This window comes from Elgaria multicarinata, chromosome 9 (genome assembly GCF_023053635.1).
Source record: "Elgaria multicarinata webbii isolate HBS135686 ecotype San Diego chromosome 9, rElgMul1.1.pri, whole genome shotgun sequence".
Classification (NCBI taxonomy): domain Eukaryota; kingdom Metazoa; phylum Chordata; class Lepidosauria; order Squamata; family Anguidae; genus Elgaria; species Elgaria multicarinata.
The window spans coordinates 32,203,289-32,227,544 of record NC_086179.1 but is presented as its reverse complement, the minus strand read 5'-3'; the positions used below and the strand labels follow the sequence as shown (position 1 = coordinate 32,227,544).

Below are 24,256 nucleotides of genomic sequence, written 5' to 3'. Positions count from 1 at the left end.
CCGTGGCTTAGCGTGTTGTCTGAACAGACCCAGTGCTAACAGACAGAAGGTATTGTGCACCTATTCTCTTTTTTCCCTCCTTAATGTTTTTTTTCTTTTTTTCTCCTGGGAAGAAAAAAAATATGGAAGCAGCCAGTAGTGTAGCTAGAAGTGGACATTGGGGCCAGAGCCCTGCAACTCAGGGGAGGCCCAAACGCTCATCTAAGGAGTGGCACATTATGGGGGCATCAGGGTAGCAGAAGCATTTTATTCCTGTAGTCATGATGTTGCTATGATTTAGTTGAGTTTAAACTGCAAAACTGAACATGCTCAATGTTGTTTTTCTCTCTGAGGGTTTGCAACCCTGATAAATCCTGTTTGCTAACCCTGATGATAATACCTAATGACAAAAATGTAGAAAAGGAAGAGGAAAAGAGAGAGAAACATACACCATTGGCCATGGATGTTAAAAAGCTATGGCAACAGGAAAAGGTCACAATTATTCCATTAGTCACCTCAGTCACTGGCATCACATCAAACCATACAGAAAACCATCAGAAACGGAGTCTACCAAAATACATCCACACCAACATCCAGAAAGCAGCCATACTTAAAACACATTCAATATTAAGGAAGTTTCTGAATCAGTAAAAGGCAGCATGACTTCTCAAAGACCGTCACGTCCGTCTAGAAAAACCGCCATGAGCGAGAAAAGAGAGATAATAAAAAATACTGTTGTTCCTAGCATTGTTCTAACACAGCCTTCCTCAACCTGGGGCGTTCCAGATGTGTTGGACTGCATCTCCCAGAATGCCTGGCTGGGGCATTCTGGGAGTTGTAGTCCAACACATCTGGAGCGCCCCAGGTTGAGGAAGGCTGTTCTAACACATCAATAACATAGAAGCAGTTTTAAAGCATGTAATGTCAGTTCGAGGGAAGAGAAACATTAGTTGTGTGTTTCATGACTGAACTAATGCAGGTGGCCATCTGAAGACACCCCTCCCCCCCCAAGAGTGTTAAGTCTGGAGTGTTAAGTCCAGGGATCTACTGGAAGCAGTAGTGGGAAAACACAAGACGGCTACAAATGGATGATGTTTGGACCCCATGTAAAATTCCATTTTGGAAGTAGGGAAACTGCAGGATAAAAGCCTGGTCTGAAAGCACCTGAAACCTCCATATGATCAGGACTAGCCCTGATAGCCGAACGCTACCTCCAAAATCAGAGGCAGTATGTCTAGGTTTACCAGTTGCCGGGGAACAGCAGCAGGAGGGTGCTATTGCAGTCTTGTCCTACTCGTGGGCTTCCCACAGGCAGCTGGTTGGCCACTGTGCCCACAGAATGCTGGACAAAATGGACACTCGCTCTGATCCAGCAGGGCTCTTACGTTCTTGGAAGTGGAATGGATTGCTGGCAGATCTCATGTAGTGCTCAATCAGTATCCTTCCAGCTGAAGAGAGCAGAAGCACTTTCTGATCACAAGCTAGTTCATCTCTTCCCTTTTATTTTGATAAAAGCAACAGCAACTTAACCCATTGCCGCCAGCAGCTTAGGGGAGTTCTGGTACTTTGTTCCCAAATTGCTAGCTCCCTCTACTGGCCATTAAAAATGTAACAATTCAATACTTTCACAATGCCCACTTATGGGTAATATATTCATGTTTTTCAACAACAGTGGTTCCCATGTTATTCCTTTAAAAGACCTGGGAGCAACTTGAGAAAATGGCAGATTTGTAATTTGGGCACGCTATTTTAAAAACATATACGCAAGGATGGGCAGAAAAACCAAGAAAAGGTCAAGGCTTCTTCTTCTTCTCCTTCTTCTGCAAATGCAACCTAGCAGTGGTTCTCTACAGTTTTGGACAGGTTTTTGTCCAAGTGCTACCTGGAGATGCCAGGGACTCCTTGCATGAAAAGCACATGTTTTAATACCACGTAATGGCCATTCAGTTCCATGGGCAGAGGAGTTTAGGTCAAGCTGGGTGGTGTTTTTAGCAGTGATGCTGTTTTTGTGGAATTCTCTACCTATGGAGGTCTACTTTATCCCTTGAGTTAACTGGTAAAGGCTACATTGTTTTACCAGGCCTTTTGGGGGACTATGTAGATAAAGTGTGCATAACTATTTAGGTTACACTAACCCGGTTATTTGGTTTGTAGGTTGCAGCGCTGGGAAAGTTTTCATGTGCTGCTATTTTAGATTTTTACATAGATAAATGTAATCTTGTCATATTTACTATACTATTTTGTGATGTTTTTAGTGAATTGTTTATTGTGATCTTACTTTGGGCCCCATTGTGGAAAAATCAGCATAGAATAAAATGAAATAATGAAGTTTTGCCCTCCAAAAGAGTGTAAGATGGCCATTCCTTCATCAAGGGCAGTACTACGGGCAAATAGTGCTTTTCTCTAAAATGGAGCACACTTGCACGTTGGAAAGCTGTGGATGTGGTTGTCCCACTCACCTGTGAGCAGAGGGCAGCAGATATGTGAACTGATATGCTCTTGTCACTCTCTAATTAAGCATTTTCCCTACTTGCATTCATTGAAACAGTCATGGCTAAAGTTATTCTGTTACCTGCTCTATGCCATCTGTAGCTATGTAGAAGTAGCTCATTTCAACAAAGGAAGGATTTGTCCTAGCACCCTTGCTACAAACATCAGCACTTTTGCCTCCCTGCCTCTACCACTGGATGACACACACAAATTACTTTAACAAGCACTGGTTAATTACTTATTGATGTGCCAGGCTGCATAAACATGCCTTGGAACTCACACCTCTTAAGGGAAGGATCTTTGTTTTCTGAAAACCTTTTGCCTCTGGGACACTATCAGTGACCTCAATGTAGGTCACTTGAGATCACAGTGTCATTTACAACACCAAGTGACTCACCTTCCAGTGAGAGAATGGAAGGACTGAGCAGAAACAAGTTGGGAGAAGGTGACCCCTGCCTATATGACAGCCATGTCTTCCTTACCCCTCCTTTCACACAATACCATCTACCCGTTACAAACACATAACATATTTGTTATGACTGAATGCAGTTAAAAGGCTTTTAATATTATAGCAAAAGATCAAAGTGACACTTGAATGCAGAAGCTGAAATAAATTTTAAAACCAAGAGTTCTTTGTATCCTTTGCCGTCTGCCGACTTCCATGCCTTGAGGAACATCCGTACTTAGGGTGCAGGGATCCCACTTTCCTCTCCTTTGCTCTGAAGGACTATATTGTGGAACTCAGGGATGGGAAGCACGTAGTTTGAGAAGACTCCTAAAACTTTAGCACTGACTGCATGGAAAACCAACTGACTTCGAGGTCACAAGGAGAAGCTGGGTATTTTTACTTGATGCGGTAAAGGACCTTGCGCTGCATGCGATGTTGGATCTCACCACGGCGCATCATAAGCTGCAGCACCCTGTAGATGGCATGCTCAGGATATTTCTGGGAGGAAGGCAAGGGGAGAGAAAGCATTCTGTGAAGTCCATTATGCCAAAAAGGAACAAATAAACTTGGGCAGAAATGTTGGGCACACTAAGATGCTAGTCCCTGGGCAAATTACCATGCAGAGTGTTTAGATTAGGGCTTTGCCATGCAGAGTTATTTTGCCTCCAAAATACAACAGGAACAAAACGTTGTTTGCTTGTTTTTAAAGGAGGGGAAAGAAGGACAAAGGCAGTTTCCTATTTCACCCCCATTCTGTGTTACACATAGTAGATTTGTATTTTATGGGAAATAATCCTTCCCAGTGGGAGAGTGCAGCACCCATCCACAGAGCATCCCCTGCCCTCTCCATTTCTCCCTCTGATGCATGCAAGGCGCTACTAAGGCGAAATGGAAGTTTTGTGAACACCTCCCATATCCCTGGCCAGATCTTCTTGCCCTCTACTCAGTCAGGTAACTTGACTGGGCAGAGAAAGAAGAGAGCTGGCTGTGGATGAAGAAGGCATGCACAGGTCTCCCACTTCCTGAATTGCCAATGTACCTTTGCAGACAGAGGGGGTGGGAGGAGGACAAGGAACAGGTTTGCACTGAGCCCTGTGGAGGATCCCTCTGCAGATGGGGTGCTGCGCCCTCATATGGGGAAGGATCCTGACCTATTCCCATCCTCCTTCAAAAGGACAAAGAGCTACTTATGAATAGGTCCCAACTTGTACCCCCACCTCCCATCCAGGCAGCTTGCAGGGCTCCACGCGCTTTGTTTCAGCAGCAGAACTGAGCCATGTGCTTTCAAGACCATCAATCCTGTTGATGTGCAGAGGATCACATGTTCAGGGCCAATTAAAAATGGCAACCAACTGTGCTCTCTCTCTCTCTCACACCCACACCCACACCGTGCTTGCTCATGGTGATAAATGGATTGAGTCATGAGAGGGGGTCCTCCATGACTCAATCCATGGGTGCTACAGCAGCATTTCCAAAACCTTTCCAGACTGAGAAGTGGCATAGCCTGCTATGGTCTGAGCGTGCAGCAGAGCCAGACACAGCCCAGCCTGCTTATCATAGGTGAGATGCAAATCCATTGGTGGGAAAGGGCAGAGGGGGGAAAAGGGAGGCGCGGGGGCCAAAGTTTGCCTCCTAAGGCCGGAGTGGTGGTGGAAATGTGCCAATGCAAAAACACACTTGATGAGAACACTAACAACTGCCTTAACCTGCTTCAGATCTGACTTGCACAATCAAAGAGCTTGTCACAGTCAGAAGCAAGGTGGGAACAATAAGGGGGATTTTGGGTTTAGTGACTATGTTAAAAAAAGAAATCACCTCTAGGCTTGGGTTACATCAGCCTGAGACTGTGAAAAAGTGGATATATTATTGGTTGAAGAACACATTCACACCCCTTGGATGTTTCCAGTGTCATAAAAAAAGCTCTCAAAGCCACTAGAAATTGTTTTAAAAACAAAACAGCCCCCATCATTTCCGTTTTATCTGCTGATCAAAGATGGAGAAGTATCAGAAGGGGCTCAGGTAGGTCCTCTTCAATGGAAGGCAAGAGTCCACACAAGCTCCAGCTCAGGCCTGCACAACTAGCTCAGGCTCTTCCCTCAACTGTCACCATTAATAATAATAATATCTCTTACCCGCCTCTCTGTTAGGATCAAGGTGGGGAACAACAGTAAGTATACATAAAATTGATTAAAAACATAGTACACATTATTAAAACATCCTAAAATTCCACTGGGTAGGCCTGCTGGAACAGATCAGTCTTACTAGCTTTTTTAAATGCTAAAAGACTGTCAAGTTGACGAATTTCCTCCGGCAGGCCATTCCACCGCCTGGGAGCAGCAGAAGAGAAGGTCCTCTGGGTAATACCTGTCAGCCTAGTTTTGGCTGACTGAAGTAGCTTCTCCCCAGAGGACCTGAGTGTGCGGGGCAGATTGTATGGGAGAAGATAGCCTGGACCCAAACCATGTAGGGCTTTAAAGGTAATAACCAACACTTTAGACTTTGCCTGGAAACTAATTGGCAGCCAGTGGATTTTAATATTGCTGTAATATGATCACCCCTAGATGTACTGGTGACCAACATGGCTGCCATATTTTCAACTAATTGAAATTTCCGGACCAGGCACAAAGATAGCCCTATGTAGAGCGCATTGCAGCAGTTGGAGATGAGAAGGGAAGAAGCAGGGCCATTCCACCAGCCCAGTTGAAAGCCACTTTTCCCCCTTCTTCCCTCCCCATCCCATTTTCCTTGTGTGTCATGTCTTTTTAGATTGTAAGCTTGCAGGAAGGGACTATCTTGTTTTACTGATTGTATGTAAGTCCCTCTGGGACCCTACTTGGCTGAAGAGCAAGTTAACAATACTATCTATCTATCTATCTATCTATCTATCTATCTATCTATCAACTTGCACCTCAACAATATGAGCCTATGGAGCATACGTCATTGGAAGTTGTGCCTCTCCTGATAACTCAACCCCTAGTTTGTGTGAACCTCTTCATTTTTGCTGCCTCCCTGGGATTGCAGACCCAGGCAAGCTGTCAACGGCTGGCAGCTTGGGTTGGGCTTGGTAGGTTACAGGTTTTGCAAAGCTGCTCTAAGCTCACCCTGAGTGTTCTCAACTCCCACAATTGCCTAACCCACTCAACTCACTTGCTTCACAAAATCCTGGATGATGCTGTGTTCAGATACTTGGGAGCCGATGGCAAAGCGTCGCTTCAGCTGTTTTTCGATGCGAGACAGCATCTCCTGGTCCTCCTGGGTCGTGAAACCCTCCACTCCTAGAGGATGCATTTAAGACACACACGTTTCCTGACAGAAATGGACTACAAAGTTTTCTGGATTCCACTGCACCTCCCAATTTGCAATTGTGTTCAAAATGAGCAGTCCCTGTCTAACCGTCTTCAGGAACGCATGCGTTCATCTTGTACTCTTGAGCCACAAGTAGACAATTCTATAGTCAGAAGAGGGCACGGTCCTCATAGTGCCAAGTGAAAACATGGCTTTTTACCAAAGCTTTTAATGGTTGAATTCACTAGGCACATTGTTTTAGCTGTTTTAATAGTTTTACTGCTTTTAAATTATATATTGTTTTCATAGAATCATAGAATAGCAGAGTTGGAAGGGGCCTACAAGGCCATCAAGTCCAACCCCCTGCTCAATGCAGGAATCCACCCTAAAGCATCCCTGACAGATGGTTGTCCAGCTGCCTCTAGTGTGGGAGAGCCCACAACCTCCCTAGGTAACTGATTCCATTGTCGTACTGCTCTAACAGTCAGGAAGTTTTTCCTGATGTCCAGCTGGACATCACACTGGACACCACACTGCCAAATTTGGAAAGCAATCTAATAGCCCTTTTTGCCTCCGTTGTGTTGCCCATTTTTGGTAGCAGTGCGGAATGCAAAACAAAACAAAACGACACAGGGTGGTGCCGGTGGTCATGCATGGCCCCTGTGACGCCCACCTCTCCCCTAGCGGATGACCTAAATTAACAGGAATGCAAAAAAAAAAAAGCACCACATTATTAAAACCCTCTGACAAGGGACAGAGCTTTCCTGAGAATTAACTTGGTTTATGGTTTAATTTGTTTTTAGCTGTGTATATTTACTGTTTTATACTGTATGCTTTTATCTGTACGCCGCCCTGAGATCTTATTGATATAGGGCGGGATATAAATGTTTTAAATAAATAATAAATAGTGAGGACAGCGGAAAAGGGAGGAAGCGCCACCAATGCATTGCCACTTTCTTTGAGAGAAGGTCTGCACACACCCAGCATCACTACGGATACCAAGCAACTCCTCAAAAGGAGAACACTGACACAGTGAGAGCGAGCTGCGTTTCCCTCGGCCCAGCTCACCTGAGAGGCTGCCTGACATGGCAGCGTCAAGCGTTGACACCTGGAAGAGGCGCAAGGCTTCCTCGATGTCTGCCTCAGTCGCAAAAGGCTGCAGCTTCATCTTGCTGAGGGATTCTGCAATTCGGACGACGGCCTCCAGCTGCCTGCATGACACGAAAGGAAAAGATTCTTTTTTAAAATAAATAAATAAATAAATCAGTCAGTGGCAGAAGTGACCGGGATCAAAAAAGGAGGTAGCACCATGGGACCTGGAAGCTAGGGAAAGGAAGGGCTCAAAAAGATTGAAAACTATTAATTAATAATGAAGTTATTATTAAATAATTATTAATTAATTAAATCATTAAAGTTATTATTTAATTATTGGGCAGTCTTTTTTTATTATCCCCAGCAACTTTCGGAGCTTTGCTTTCCCTCCCATTTATTTGTTTATTTATTACATTTCTATACCGCCCAATAGCCGGAGCTCTCTGGGCGGTTCACAAAAATTAAAACCATTCAAAGTATAAAACCATAATATAAAATACAATATAAAAGCTCAACCAGATAAAAACAGCAGCAATGCAAAATTACAAATTTAAAACCATGTTATTTAAAATTTATAGATTGTTAAAATGCTGGGAGAATAAAAAGGTCTTCACCTGGCGTCTAAAAGCATATAATGTAGGTGCCAAGCGAACCTCCTTAGGGAGCTCATTCCACAGCCGGGGGGCCACAGCAGAGAAGGCCCTCCTCCCATTACTTTGCTTTTGTTTGTTTGTTTGAAGAGCAGGCCAGTCACATGACAATGCTATGGGCAGCCTCCCTCCAGATGTTATACACTGCAACTATCAGCCCCCATCATCTTGGCCCATAGCCAACAATGCTGGGAGCTGAAGTCCAAAACATCTGGAGGGACTCACCCAGCTTGGGGAAGGCTGGCTGAGACCAAACACAGCCAAATCCTACCTACTGCCAAAGAAGGTTGTATAGGACAGGGACTGTGCCATTATACTCATATAGGCAGAAACCCCACATGCCCAATAAAGAACTGGGCAAATGCAAAGAGCTCAAGCAGTGAAACTGAACTGTCTAGGCCCTTGCATAGATCCCAAGTGGGCAGAAGGGAGGGTTGTTGCAACAGTAACTTCCTTGGCCTCCTAGCCGGCAAGACTTCACCATGTCACGGCTTTCTCCCAACAGAAAATGCAGGGCCAGTGTCCGTTCGTCAGCAGCGACTTACTCCTGCAGCGGAAACACTTAGGAAATGGCACCCTGAGGGCCGTACGTTCTTTGGGCGATTGCTAGATCGCAAAATAAAAACAGGAGAAGATAACACAAGAAATAGGTAGAAAATCCGAGAGAAAGGTCGGAATGAAAGCCTCAGCTTTTAAGAGCTATCAGACGAACTGATCACAGGGAAGTTCCCTCATGAGGCTGCCATATTGGTGGTCGAAAGAGAACTGAAGAAATATGTGGGAACTCATTTGGGACATGCGGACTGGGATGGTGGGGGAGGGTTCCTACCAAAAACTCCTTAGCTATAGGGGCACAAAGACCACAAGCAAGCACTAGCAGATAGTAGCATAGAACCCTGGCCCCTACACTACCCCATGGCCAGGGATACCTCGCTCTTTCTCCCTTTTGCGTGTGCCAGAGAGAGTGCTTTTTCTGCAGGGTTGTTGGTTAACCATGCAGTGTGGCTTGTTAACCATTCTGAACAACCCAACAAGAAGCCATGGGTTCTCAAGGTGGCTTGCTCAAGAAAAAATAAAACACACTGAATGGTTAATAAGCCACTCTGCAGTAAAAGCAGCACGTTCAGACAACACATTAACCCATGCTGGATTAGTGTGTCGTTTGAACCCAGCCACTGTCTGTTGACTCGCTGCCCTGACATGTAGCTTTCTGCAGGATCCTTCTGTGGCACAATTCCATTGCTTTTCGCTGCCCAAAGACACAGGCTGTACCCTCACCTGACTGTAATGGGAATGTTGGATCGGTGGTCGCTTTCCCTTTCATGCTGGCGGGCCCCGCTGCGCATGAGGATGTAGCGGTTCTTCAGCTTCTCTGCAGCCTCTGCGGAAAGACGAGGGCCACACTTCCTAAAGGAGGCATTGCAGAGCTTAGTAAAACCAGAGGGTATCATCAAACCCTTGCACAAACAATGTAAGAGCAACCCTGATGGATCAGACCAAAGGGCTATCAAGTTCAGCATCCTGTTGCCCACCATGGCCACCCAGATGCTTATAGAATGCCCACAATATGCATATGAGTGCAATAGCATCCTCCTGCCTTGGTTCCCCAGCAGTTGCATGAATATCTCCCCCTTTTGACTTAACCCTCCTTTGCACCAAATTTCAATAAAGGATCAATGGATGGAGGGAGAGAGAAATAGAATATATTTCCAGCTGAAAATCACTCTCCCACACTTGTTTTTCTACTGCAAGGGGAAGCACTAGAGTATTCAGACTTTTCACTTGGCAGGTTGAAAAGCAGCTGGGGAGGGGAAGATTAAAACGATAGGGGAAAGGGTTAAGCAGCCCTTCTGCACCTTCCTGGTCCTCTGCTGAAATCCACAGCCTCTTCAGGCTGCTTTTGCTTAAGTGGGGATGATAGGCAGGATACACACAAGTAACATCTCACTCCTAGCTGAGCCTCAGCCCATCCTGCAGCCTGCTTAAGTCATTCCTGTCATTCCTACGGGGAGGGACCGTAGTTCAGTGTGACAGAGCACCTGCTTTGCATGCGGAAGGTCCCAGGTTCAACCCCTGGCTTCTCCAGGTAGGGCAAGGAAAGAATCCTTCTTGAAACCCTGGGGAGTCAGTGGCCTGGTTCAGACAACACGCTAAACCATGCTGCTTAACCACAAAATGGTTAATGGAATTCCATTAACCATTTTGTGATTAAGCAGCATGGTTTAGCGTGTTGTCTGAACCAGGCCTCTGTTGACAGTACTGGGCAAGATTGATTAGTGGTCTGACTCCGTATAAGGCAGCTTCCTTTGTCCCCAGGCGATTATTGCTCCAGCTGACTCACGTGCGGCAGTAAGCAATCAACTTCTTCAGTTTGTTCAGCTCAATCTCGCCCTCCACAGCCTGGGTCTGCGTCAGGGCACTCACGTGCAGAGCCATCACATGCTTGGCCAGTATCTAGGGATGCAGCACAGAAAAAGAGGGTTGGAAGCAAAAGGTGCAAGGAACAGCTCCCTCCCCATTGTCCCTTTCAAGCTGCGGGAGACCTGAGACTGTCACGGCATTCGTTTAAACAAGTGATGACTAGCTCTTTTTAACAATGGCTCTGTTCTCCTTTACCTTACTATTACTGGTCCTTTAGGAAGCAGCTTTATTGCACATCAGCTGTTCTGCAACCTTTAAATAAAAACACCATGTGCAACAGATGTATAATTTTCGTTACCTGGGTGGCTTTGACAAGTCTATTCCAGGACACAAGTCTGGGACTTGAACATAAGATGTCCCAGACTGAAATGCAACACTCTAATCCAGTGGTGCAGAACCTCATGTTCTGGGGCAAATGCAGGCCTATGCAGGGTTCCCCGGTGGCCCCTTTCCCCATATTCCGCTCCCTTTCCCCTAAACACCTATTTGCTTGGTGGTTTCTTGGCTTCTCTGCAGCATTTTTCTCCCCATTCTGAGACAGAAATTCCTCTCCTAAAGCTTAGAAATGGACAGAAAGACCTTTAAGCTAAATATGCTGGAATGTTTTTGTATGTTAGCTCACCCACTTTGCCTTCAGCCCTGCCTACTGCTGGAATCTGGCCCCCGAGAGCTTCTCCCAAATGGAACTTGGCCTTCGGGCTGAAAGAGGTTAAACACTCCTGCTCTATACACTGGATCGCAGTGGCTTTTGGATGTCTGCCTTCCATCCTGAGGAAAGGCTACATTTGGGCAAAGATGCCAGGCTGCCTAGGAGGGCAAGTCGATCAGAAAGCACATGCTTGTTCGTCAAGATTCTACACCTATCCTTCCTCCAGAAGTGTGCCAACATACCAAATGGATGAAGAACAGGCCCGTGTCAAAAGATACAGTCTTTCTTCCACCGTTGGCTTCCCCAAGCAGGCAACCCCCTCCCCACCCTTGCTCTCTACTCCCCCAGCCCTGCACTGAGTTATCCAACCGACCCACCATGTCTCTTTCTTCATTGTGCTCATCCTTGACAATGAAGATCATGTCAAATCGGGACAAGATGGTGGGCATGAAGTCTATGTTCTCCTCGCCTTTAGTTTCATCCCAGCGCCCAAAGACGGAGTTGGCAGCTGCTAACACCGAGCAGCGAGAGTTTAGGGTGGTCGTGATACCAGCCTGCACAGTGAAAAGAAACAGGTGTCAGTAGAAGTCTAAAGTAATGCAACAAGTACAGCAAAATAGGCAGACCGATAAACCCAAATTCTTGATTATTATTTACATTTATATGCCACCTTTTTTCTCTTGCAAGGAATCCAAGGTGGTTTACATAATCCTCCTCCTCCTCTCCCTTTTATCCTCACAGTAGCCCTGTGAGATAGCTTAGGCTGAGAATCAGTGACTGGTTCAAAGTCACCCAGTGAGCTTCATGGTCAAGTGGGGACTAGAACCTGGATCTCCCTACTCCCAATCCAACACTCTAACCACTACACCACATTGGCTCTTAATGTATGTCCTTCTTTAGACTCTTGCTTGAATTGAGACTGGACAGGTTAAGGCTATATGATGCTTGAAGTCTCTTTGGAAATCCACCAGCTTTCTCCACATGCCAGTAAAATGAAATGAAGCCCAGAACATTAAATACTTTCAGTTTAAAGTCACACAAGAGCATACATTACAAGCACGAGCCCAATACATTGAGGATGTGGCAAGTTCTGCTCAGAGGCTGGTGCCGCCCCACAAACTCACCTTGGCGATGGAGATGGTCTGTTGCTCCATAGCTTCATGGATAGCCACCCTATCATCCTCACGCATCTTTCAAAGGGGGAAACACAATGCAAAAAAATACAAAGTTATGTGGGAATGTGAATGGAAGAAGAAGAGAGCATTAAGCAATCTATCTTATCCCCTCTTCTATTAGACACAGGAAGCTGGTGCAGGATGCTAAAACACCCAAGGCTCCTGAAAAAACTGCAGTGTTTCAAATCCCAAAAACACTGAACAATAATGAAGACTTAAACCAATCTACTTAATCTAGAGCTTTTGTGAGGCTGGCACGCCACACTTAAAAGATTCACATATGCTCACGTGAACCCAGTTTTTGACTATAGGGCGGTATATAAATGTAATAAACAACAACAACAACAACCCAGGTCAAGAGAATATTGAGCAAACTAGGAATTATGAAAATCGGGAGCTGTTTTATACTGAGTCAGACCAGTGGTCCATTTAGTATTGTCGACACTGACTGACAGCAACGTCTCTCCAGGCTTTCAGGCAGGAGTTTTTTCAGCCATACCTGGAGATGTTGGGGATCTAACTTGGGACTTCCTGCATGAAAAACAAGCACCTTACCACTGACCTACAGCCACTCATTAAAAGCTTTATTGATTTAGATTATTTTCAGATCACCCCTTTGCCCAATCAGTGCTCAAGGTGATGCACAGATAAGACAATACAAAGAATCAAATACGTACACTACAAAAAGCTGACTAATGCTTTGTACAATAAAACCAGGGATTAATAGTAAAAAATCAGAAAGCAGCATTAATGATTAAAGGCCTGCTGAACGACATTGTCTTCTACAGCTACCTAAAGGACAATAACGAGGATAGTCTGATCTCCCTAAAGAGGGAGTACCACGACAAGGGTGCTGCCACAGAAAAGGCCCCATCTCAATTATCCATCAACCTCACGTCTTTCAGAAGTGGGATACATAGCATATGCATTAGACAGCATGCCTGAACCTCCAGTTCATTTACTTAACACATACGTACCCCACCTGTCAGCCAAAAAGGCCCCCAAGAAGGTTTACAACCTTTTAAATGCCATTCAGTATAAAACCTCAATATAAAAGGAGAATTAAAACACACACACTGGTTTTATCTATCTAAGTAGCAGGTATAAAAAACACCCCAACGAAACAAAACGAAACAAAACAAAGAACACCCCTCAGCAAGTGTTAACTACATACTTTAAAGGCCTGTTTGTTGAAATTTATAATAAAAAATGAAATAAAAAACCCAAGCCTGGCAAAATAAAAACGCTTTCACTTTAGATGTAAAAGCCAACAGCCAGCCAAGCCACTCTTGGGAAAGAGTTCCACAATATGGATGTCCACAAGCTGTCCTATTCTCTGGTCAAGAGTACCAAAAAGGCAAGAGGGCACAGATGAATGCAGTAGAAGGAAGATGCATCGGAGAGTCACTTTGACTCTAAATCTTGTTTATTACGATGGCAGTACATGGAGCAAAGCAAATAGTGAAACCAGATGTTCTGTTATCCTTAGCCTCACCTGACCGAAGCGAAGCTTCGCACAGAGCCCGTGTGTGTGATGCACAGAGACTACGATGAAGAATTATGGGTGATTTTCTTTTGCACATGAAGTAAATTGCCCTCCAGCAATCACAGTACATTTGAAACTCCAGAGCTTGCGCTCCATTATCTTTAGTTCTAACCTTAATCATTTGGCTTTCAACTCATGTGTATTTATGCTCAGATACCAAGTATTTTCCTTGGCTACTTCATGCACCTGATGGAAGGCTCTCATTGCCCATGACAGTTCATGCCATGGCAAACCAAAATTGCCTTGCATTTTTAAAAAAATCCCCAAGTAATAGCAGTAAGGTTTCTAGAAACTACAGACTGCTCTCTCAACATGCGTAGATACATCTCTCCCCAACAGCCCCAGTTAACATCCAGGCTGATGAAAAGTGTTGCTCACTTCTTAGTGACTTCTCAATTGGACAAGCACAGAAATGGTTCAATTCCTGAGGTAAACTTTTGTCAAAACACCAATCAAATATGTAATTAAGAAAGTTTCATGTTATATAGAACCTGCTGGTACATTAATAGTTAATATTCTGAGGTTAAAAAGTTGGCAATTTACTTCAAGAGGTTGACTAAGATTCTGAAAAACTTTTACCTCAGGATTTTAACTATTTCTTCTCAGTTATAATAAAGTTTAATAGCTTCTACAGTGCCACAACACTCTTCTGTCTCTTTCCTGCTGAGAATGCCCTCAAATGTAACTAAATACTTATATTAACACACCGTGCTGCTCTTCCCTTTTTTGTGCTACCCCTAATGCCTAATCGGAGGCACTAGGGCTTTGGGGATTGGTACATCCCCACAATTCAACCATTATTTTCTTGGCGGAATAGCATTACAACACAGACTTTTGCTGGTCTGTCCTTTTTGCACCTTGTCGAATTCATCGATGCAAACCACTCCCCCATCGGCCAACACCATGGCTCCTCCTTCCATGAAGAAGCTCCGTGAAGATGGGTCTCTGATCACTGAGGCTGTCAGACCAGCTGCACTGCTGCCTTTCCCAGAAGTGTACACCTGACAGGGAAAGGGAAGGAGAACATGTCATACACCACATGTCATGTTCTGTAGACAAGTCAAATTAAGGAAAACATTGTGTAACACAGCTGTCAACACCAGGCCTGGTTGGCAGCCGTAGAAGACAACGGGAGCTTAGTTCTGAAATCTTGCTTGAGCATATCTTCCTAAACAGGCAAGCCAGCTTACACAGAGCAAGAAAGGAAGCATCGGAATAGAGAAGAATTGAGGAAAGAACAGTGAAGAGCTATATCCAGCTCACCTCATGATCAGATCAGCTTAAATCATGAATAGAGGCCACTTAGAGGAGGTGAGAGGATGACAGGTGAACAAGTGCATTAATTAAAATTCCAGCCTTCGGGTGCATGAGGACAAAGTACAGATGTTAGACTGAAGTTGTTAAATTGGTCCTGTGGATGGTACAAAAAGCCCAGTTCATGGTTCTGCTCAGCCTTTTAAAAAGGTTTTCCAGCAGGGAATGCATTGCCATAGAGATGCGTGCTGAGCCATTCAAAGGAACAGTTTAATTTTTACAAACCCACTAGAGATGTCAGAGAAATCCACAACAGAATCAAATGAGTTCGAATTTTTATGAATCTAACCAGTGGATTCCGCAGCAGACTGCTTCCTCCCACTTGGGCGGAGTCTGCAGACTTGTGGACAGTTCTCCTAACCTGGGGATTTTGCGCAAATTTTTATCATAGAAAAATACAAAAAATTAAAACCTGGCAAAAAATGCATAGGCTAAAGCATGAAAAGGCATATTTGGGGGAAACTTGCAAATTTGCTCACATGCAAATTTGCGCACATTCACAATTGTGCAAATTCAGAAACTGGAAAATCCCCCGATTCTGTTGATGGGCAGATGGTGGAATGAAAGGTGCCTGACAATCCATTAAACACAGACAGAATGGATTTTGCACAATCTGTAGCATCCCTACCCACAATGTCAGATGTCGTGAGAATCTACCCCAATCAGAGGTGAGCAAGAGCAGAGGGGTGTAACAGTTACACGATGATGTCCACCCTAGGAATTCAGTTCCACATACTGACACAGACACTGAATTCAAAAGCAAGAAAATGTAATGGTGTGGCTAATATGAATCATAACTGGTGAGTATTAGTATTATTATTATTATTATTATTTATTTATTTATTTATTTATTTATATAGCACCATCAATGTACATGGTGCTGTACAGAGTAAAACAGTAAATAGCAAGACTCTGCCGCATAGGCTTACAATCTAATAAAATCCTAGTAAAACAATAAGGAGGGGAAGAGAATGCAATAAGGAGGGGAAGAGAATTATTTAACCCGTTATAATGAAGTGGCCATGGAATTCAGGGCCAAAACAGACATTACCTTAGATGTCACAGAGATGTAGTTACTAGACAACTACAGAAGTCATTATGCTGAAAAAAAAAGCTTGCTTGCCTAAATTCACTTTTCAGCTTGATTCCAACCTAAAATCAGTGTCTCCATGAACAAATGTGACACAGTCGCCAAGCATATTGTGCAAACTCGCTTGAAGGACATGACTCCAAGTGTTATTACAGTGGCATAAAGATTAGTTTAGCCACACCATGTGTAAAAAAGTTGGACTCTGCTCATATAAAGCAGGCTTGTGAATAGCACAGGCAATTAGGCAAATGACCAAGTAAGACTTGCATGCCAGAAAACAGGCAAGGAAGCTTAGAGTTGAGGTTTCTTTTCTTTCCAGCTGCAAATATCTATCTATCTGAGCAGGTCTATCTGAGCAGCATTTTTAATTGCAAGGTTGAGGTAAACCTTCTTACGAAAGCCTGCAATATTCACATCAACACCTAGTCAATCAATCCAGATGCTGTTTTCTCCCCTGCTTAGGGGTAAAGTGACACATGCTCATAACTATTTTGTCCTGTAGAGCAAACTGCCAAACATTATTAGACTCAAATATGAGAAATCAGCCTTATTCATAGGAGATGCAACTAATATTCAAATCAGAATTCATGAATACTGTTTTTTTAAATAGCTGGTTTAATGAGTTTTTGATGTATCCATGGATTAAATTCTAGTGGATTCATCTAGATATTTGTGATATATTGTAAGGTAAATTTCTTGCAGAGCAAAAAAGAAATATTTGATTGTTTTGAAAAGCCCAAGAGTGGTAGAACACAACTGTCACCTGGGACGCTTACCCCAATGGGCGAACATCTTTCTACAAACTTTAGGAGCTGGGACTTGGCTGTGCCAGGGTCTCCCATCATGAGCAGATTAATATCCCCTCTGCGGGTCAACCCATCAGGAAGCCTGTAGAACAAGCAAGATAGAAGATGAACTATTTGTTCCGAAAGCCCCACTACACCTACACACACAAGAAAGCATTAGGGTGTCTATAGGAAGCAGCTGGGCCAGCATCCTGGAGCTTTAGAGACAGGAGTCATGCACTCCTCATCATTAACATCTCATATACATTAGGCAATTCACTTCACACAAGTGGGACCTGCAACAAAGTGCTACAGTTTATACTCTTCCATCTCCTAACAGGAGTGCTCCAGTCCAGAGTTCCAACAAGCCATGCCCTCCTCCAGGATACTACAAGCTCATAGTATCCTATCCCCCACCATGCCACTGGTTTACCATTTTCATTTTAACAGAATGACAGGGAGAGATTCCACCAGCCCCACTGACCAATATTTCCCACCCCCCTCTTCCCTCCAGATCCCCTTTTCCTTGTATGTTGTGTCTTTTTAGATTGTAAAGCCTGCACACAGGGACCAGCTTGTTTTGCTGATTGCATGTGAGTGGCTCTGGGATCCTTTTTGACTGAGAAGTGACATTAAAAACACTTTTAAGTAAATAAATAATACATTTTCTATCTGACACTCAAATATTCTGTTGCTAGTATAAATAATCAGCCCGCATTGGGCTATTCTTTGGGGGAATGGGGGTCTTTTTGCCTCATTCAGTTCCCCCCAAGACTTTTTGGATTGTATCCAATGTTAGCCTTAGTTAGAGTAGATCATGAAATAAATGCAACTAAGTTAAACTACCATTGGATAGAACCCACTGGATAAAACCTTTTGCATTTCTGCAACACTTCAGGCTCCCCCAAGCATAGCCGATACCTCTCTCTCTCATTTCTCAGGGTCCCCTTTTGTCTCCATTCATCAGGCCTAATGATTTGAGTTTGGTATTAGAAAGAGTGAAGTCTTTAAATTCAGAGTTTGCCCAAGAGCAGCCTCAAGGCCATTAGAAAGCAATAGTGTTGTGTCAACAGCCTTTTGCTTTCTATTATACCTCAACAAAGAAGGAACATGACTAACAAGGCATTTATTTCCTGGATAAATGGCCCTACTCTTCCTAACAGCACACTCTGAAGGCAAAGGAAAGTTAAAACTTGTAAGCTCTCCTGTAAAGGTAAGAGGAGAGAAGCATGTAAGGCTTCCTTCCTCCGAACAGTATTGGATTGTTCACACCAACTGCCCAATACCTCTTTCGGGAGCCTCCAAAGAGCATGCATGCAATAGCCTTCTTGATATCACTACTGCCGTAGATGGAAGGAGCGATACTTTTGGCAATCGTCTCGTAAATATTGGGCATGGAAGCAAGAAGTCGAAATTCCTCTTCTTCCTGCGGAGTCACTGAGCCACTGAAACTGCGCCCTAAAGAGGGAAGATTAAAAAAAAAGATACAGAAATGTGGAACTGTCAGAACACTTCAGTGTGATACTTGAGTTTAAGTATTTCTAGCATTGGCTGTGATGTCATGCTAGCCTGTATTATATACATATTCATGTGTTAGTGGGTCTTTTGGCATGCTTTGAAGCCCTTCATAAATTTTTCATGCAGGAGAAGCAAAATGCCCAGGTGGAGAACCCAGATGCTACAGTTTAATATAACAATACTGATGGTAGATAACATGATTGCTTCTATTTACGCTTTCAAGTTAGGACACAATGCTGTGTTGATAGTCAGCAGCATCCAAAGTGCTCCTGGGACCACTCCTTTTTCCTTGTCTCCAGATGCGGAGAGGTAGCCGTGCACAGTTCTTTCCACACCAGCAGGGAGGGTGGTTTACCGGCTCCGACATTTGAGCCCTGTCTCCGACCTCGGAGCCAGTAAGCCAAACAATCTTATGCACCCCAACACGGTCTAAAAGGCCATAGGATTGCTCTCTCCATCACATTAAATAGCCAGTGGTCCGGGGCTATCCCCACCTTTTTTTTTGTTATATGCCACATTAACAAGTTAGCATAGTGGACAAGCATTTGAGTCAGTTGTCATTCAGCTGCAGCAACAGAAGTCTGCTCTTCAAACCAAGACATTTCCAAGCACAGGGGGTGGGGGCACCTTCAGCTGTTTTGGGGGCAATGCTCCTCTTCCTGGAACCCAACAGGGACCACAGCCTTCCCACTGTTGCAATTACCACTGTGATTTTGCTGCTGAAAATCAGTAGTGAAGCAAAGAAAGGAGTGGTTTGCCTTTTCCCCACACTGCCAAATTTGGACAGCAATCTAATAGCCCTTTTTGCCTTCATTGTGTTGCCCAATTTTGGTAGCAGTGCGGAATGCAAAACAAAACAAAAACACACAGGTGGGGCTGGTGGTAATGCATGGCCCCTGTGACGCCCACCTCTCCCCTAGCAGATGATCTAAATTAACAAGAATGCAAAAAAGGCACAACATTATTAAAACCCTCTGACAAGGGACAGAGCTTTCCTGAGAATATTTTTACCTGAACCTTCAGTGTCTACTTGGATTCCTACCACACGGATGTAAGAGCTTCGGATGCCCACTCCAACATTGTCCCTGCCTTTGTTCTTAGTAAGGCCAGCCTTCTTGATGGAGTAGATGCCCATGATGGTAACTCTGTTCCCAGGGACAACCTTGTCACATAAATACCTGAAAAATGAATTGTGAGCATAAGCAAAGGGGGCTGGGGTGGGGACACAAAGCGAATTAAACTAGAAGATACCTTTTGCTTCCTTCCAAATGACAAAAAGTTACAGAAGGCTCCCAAGCATTACAGAACTGGGACAGGAAGGACAGATTAGACATATTATTTATTTCCAATTATTTTTATCCTGCTTTCCCTTTTTATGTATCTAAAACGCTGAAAGCAGTAAATAAGATCCAAACCATTTATAATCATTTCCACCACCATTCTAACTAGGAACTGGACTAGAAATTATTCTTTTAGTTCCCTCCAAATCTATTAAATAGCTCCAGCATAAATAACTCAGAACAGGTTATTTTGCTTTGGTCCAGCTAGGCCAGCCTTCCCCAACCTGACGCCCTCCAGATGTGTTGAACTGCAACCCCCATAATTCACAGCCAGAATAGCCAATGGCCATGGAGGGCACTGGGTTAGAGAAGGCTGTAGCTCTCCCAAGATTTCAGGCACAGAGGTTTTTCCCAGCAGTGGCTACCAGGTCCTTTGAACTGGAGATGCCCCACAGACTGAAACTGGGGACTTTGGCAAACAAAGCATGTGTTCTGATGCTGAGCTACAGCCTCGCCCCCCTTCATCAAGTTCCCTATCTCAAAACCAGTTGATGAAAAGGACAGTCAGAGAGGCATCACCTGTCGCAGTACAGCTGCATGTGCCGAGGCATCTCCCCATGAGGGACAGCATCCGGTGACTCCTGGAGCTTCAGGGTCTGGAAATCCACACATTTGCACTTGTCTGGAACGATGAAATACGGGTCCAAAGGGCACTTTGCTAGGACATTCTGCTCCCTAAAAGGAAGGGATGAGAATGGCTGCAGGTAAGATGGGAGCCAACTGTATGTTAAAAAGGAGTTACACAGAGTGCTGAAGTCATGATAGAAATGATAGCAATCTTCAAATACTTAAAAGGTTGTCACGCAGAGGAGGGCCAGGATCTCTTCTCAATCATCCCAGAGTGCAGGACACGGAATAATGGGATCAAGTTACAGGAAGCCAGATTCCAGCTGGACATCAGGGAAAACTTCCTGACTGTTAGAGCAGTACAACAATGGAACCAGTTATCTAGGGAGGTTGTGGGCTCTCCCACACTAGAGGCATTCAAGAGGCAGCTGGACAACCATCTGTCAGGGATGCTTTGAGGTGGAATCCTGCATTGAGCAGGGGGTTGGACTTGATGGCCTTGTGGGACCCTTCCAACTCTACTATTCTATGTTTCTTCTTTGTCTAGTTCACCCTCTAACAGCTTAGCCACTAGGTCAGCTTTCTCCAATCTGGTGCCCCTCAAATGTGCTGGACTACAACTCCCAGGATGCCCCAGCCAGCTAGGTGTTGTAGTCCAACACATTTGAGGGGCATCAGGTTGGAGAAAGCTGACTCAGGCCCTAGCATCATGAAAAACTGTTTTGCAGACTTGGGGAATGCAACCCGAAGATGCCCAAAGTATGTCTAAGCAAGATCTGAACCCACCCATTTCAGCCTCACGTGGAATCCATTTGCCCACCAGGTCCCATTCGCTCTCACAACAGTAAGTCAATATAAGATTGTAGCCAAAGGTTTTACGTGTGGGATGGAATGAATAAGAAAAAGAGGTAATGGAAAAGAAAGTTTGGGCCTCTTCTCTTACGTGCTACACTTCCGAGGGAGAGCATAGCCTTCCAGGCCAGGGCGCAAGGCAATGTTGGGGATGACGTTTCGGCAAGTGCGACACTGGATGGTGATTCTGGTTGCTTTGGCTCTCACCGCAGTTGCAGCAATAATGATGCCCGGGATCTTCACAAGATGAGACATCTGCTCAGACTGCAAAACAAAGAGCACGAAGTCACACCTGTGATGGAACCATGGAGAAAACTCTCTCTCACACACACAAAGCATTCAAGAATACATGCAAAAGATCCACAAATCCAAACTTCCCTTCCCTATTACCTAACAAAATAAGATTTAAAAGCACAATGTTTCTAGGGCTGGGGGACTGGGACAGGACAGGACACAACACAACACACACACACACACAGATGCAAAGCAAAATAGTTCATAGATGTGCCTGATTTGCATAATTTGTTCCAACTACAGAATTTAGCTTTTACACAGTTGTCCTTTTTTTTTTTTTAAGCTCAGTCTTCTAGAATATTTGGCCATAGATTTGATTCCTGAGGGCAGATTCTTATGTGTAGAGTTACTAACCAACTCATATATTTTTTCTGCCCAAACAGGAAAGATGAATCACATTTTCTAGGCCAAACAAGGAAATGAAGGAGGTCATGTAGCATTTCACTGTGATAATAAGACTTATGGATGCAGACGGAAGCCCACATAAGTTTTGCAAAACTATAGCATGTCTCTGCTTCTGTTGGTTCATTTCTAGGCATCAAGCAAGCTTTGTGCTTTTCCACTACTTTTTTCTACTCTGGAATAGCTTCTCCTCTTCCTTCTTCCACAGTAGATCCAGCTCACCTTGAGGTTGCGGATGTTGGAAGGATTGGCATCTGATCTCAACATGACCTGAATATCTTGAAGATCCTCCTCTCCCATTGGACGAGGACGTGTTACTTCATCAGCTACCTCCTTTGCCGCTTCCTCTAGCTAGGAAAGGAATGACACTGCTGAAGATATCAGAAGCCCGTGATTATCACTCTAAGAGCAAACTCAGGTGGGGACAGGGCCATTGAGATACCTCCTTCTTGTACCAGCATGCTCACCTGTAGCCATGAGGTATATAAACAAATTTAAACCCCAATGGGATAAAAAACAGCCCCAGGAGGACTAGTAGCCACAGAACAATGGGGAAGGTACAAAACAGAGCACTTTTGAAGAGGGCATGGCTGGCTAGCAACATTTTGCTGCAGGTCCTCCTCATGGAACACAAATACTTAAGTTGATCTGAGTGCCACCCACTATATCGTTTTCTCAGCACTTCTCTTCCCATTCTGCACATACCAGCTGGAGGTGCTCAGCAGGCTGTTTGTACAAGTAGTCTGCAAGATCTTCATCAAAGCTAGCCAGGTCTTCCATCTCCACCTCAATCCAATACTCTCCCAGATTGTAATGGCGTTTGAGCTCATCTCTGTGAAACGGCAAGAAAAAGGGGACACGTGAGGAAGCTCAGAACTAAAAGCAAGAAATTTACACACCGAAGTAGATTCTTGCTAGAAGTTTATACCAAGCTAGATAACGTATACTGAGAGAACCATACTAATCTAACCCAGAAGGATGTTTAAAGTCAAACAGCTATAAAGTATACGGAGGAATTCAACTTTATATGGTGAATGGGAGAAAGGGCACCTGTATTTGAAGGTGAAGCCAGTTCGGTCTGTTCCAACCCGATACTGTCTTAAGAACTCTTTGAAACGTTTTTGCAGCTGGGACTTTCGGACTTGCCCCTCATCTACTGATGGGTCTCCACCGAAGCTGTCACTGTAGAAGATGCCGGGATCATCAAAACCAGACATGGTAACTCACTGTGCAGAAAACGATAGGAGCTGGAAAGAAGCAAAAAGGTACATATCACAGCATGGCTCGTATCCAGGACCTAAATTGGATCAAGGCCCATAATGATTTAAAGCCCTAGAAGATGAAAAGTGCATCTGAGCATATGCAAAGTGAACCCCTCTAATTACTAAGTTCCATCCAGCCCCTACAGAAACTAGCTCCTTCTCCTCTCTTCCGGGTCCTTTCCCCTTTCTTTATGGTTGTGCCTGTTTCAGACTATGAGCAATATTTGTCTTTTTTTTAAAAAAAAAACCTAAACCCAACAACATTATACCAAGCACCTTATAAGTTGTTAGAATCAGCTTTTCCCACCTGGCACCCTCCATGTGTTGGAATGCAACTCCCATGATACTCAGCCAGCAAGGGATGCTGGGGGGTTACAAAACATATCTGGAAGGCATCAGGTCCTAGAACAACCTTTCCCAACCTGGTGCTCTGCAGATTTTTGGGACTGCAACTCCCAGCATGCTGGCCAGGGCTGATGGGAGATGTAGTCAAAACATCTGGAGGGCACCAGGGTGGGGGAGGCTATTTTAGGGCGACGAGAAACATCTTCCAGGCCAGAAACTGAGGCGACGGGGCGGGTGTGTGTCGCTTGAGGAATTATGTCCCACTAATAAAAGAGCCTCCTGTTCAGGCCTTTTATCCTGTGGGAAAGGAGTTGCCAAAGCCCCACTTACTCCCGCAAGGCCAGCGAAAGGGACCCCCACCCCACCTCACGGCTTGCAACCCCACCGCCGCTCACCTGCTTTCCCAACCGAGGGCTCGATCCCTGGTCAAACAAACTTCCGTCCCTCGACCAAGGAGGGGCCAAGAGGTTTTCGCGGCAAAACGGAACGAAAAAAATCTCCGCCCGCCTACTGTCACGCACCGCTCACTCCCATTGGCTTAAAAGGACTAAAGCATTAAGGGATTGGCTCACGGCTAGGGCGCTGAACACCGCCCTCTCACGACGCGACAGAGCGAGAGCAGTAGACGGCGAAGCCGGTTGGAGGAGGCAGAAATAAGAACCCGCCCCCTAAAGGGTTTTTTTTTTTGGCGCCAAAATGTCTTGCAGTTATACATGAAAAGGAGAGAAAGGCTTAAAATGGCGGCTGTGGGA

General features: G+C 44.6%; 1 protein-coding gene across 1 annotated transcript; it reads right to left on the bottom strand.

The window, feature by feature from the left end:
* Positions 1 to 3,018: 3,018 nt before the first annotated feature.
* MCM5 (minichromosome maintenance complex component 5) lies at positions 3,019 to 23,965 on the bottom strand. Its single transcript, XM_063133462.1, has 17 exons — positions 23,900 to 23,965; positions 22,948 to 23,144; positions 22,603 to 22,729; positions 22,120 to 22,248; positions 21,293 to 21,465; positions 20,302 to 20,457; positions 19,454 to 19,620; positions 18,211 to 18,382; positions 16,916 to 17,027; positions 14,593 to 14,736; positions 12,139 to 12,204; positions 11,392 to 11,568; positions 10,286 to 10,398; positions 9,223 to 9,351; positions 7,271 to 7,413; positions 6,065 to 6,192; positions 3,019 to 3,415 (listed from the first exon to the last, which is right to left on the bottom strand). The coding sequence occupies exons 2-17, from the start codon at positions 23,112 to 23,114 to the stop codon at positions 3,314 to 3,316; spliced, it is 2,205 nt and encodes a 734-aa protein (XP_062989532.1). The 5' UTR covers positions 23,115 to 23,144; positions 23,900 to 23,965; the 3' UTR covers positions 3,019 to 3,313.
* Positions 23,966 to 24,256: the final 291 nt, after the last annotated feature.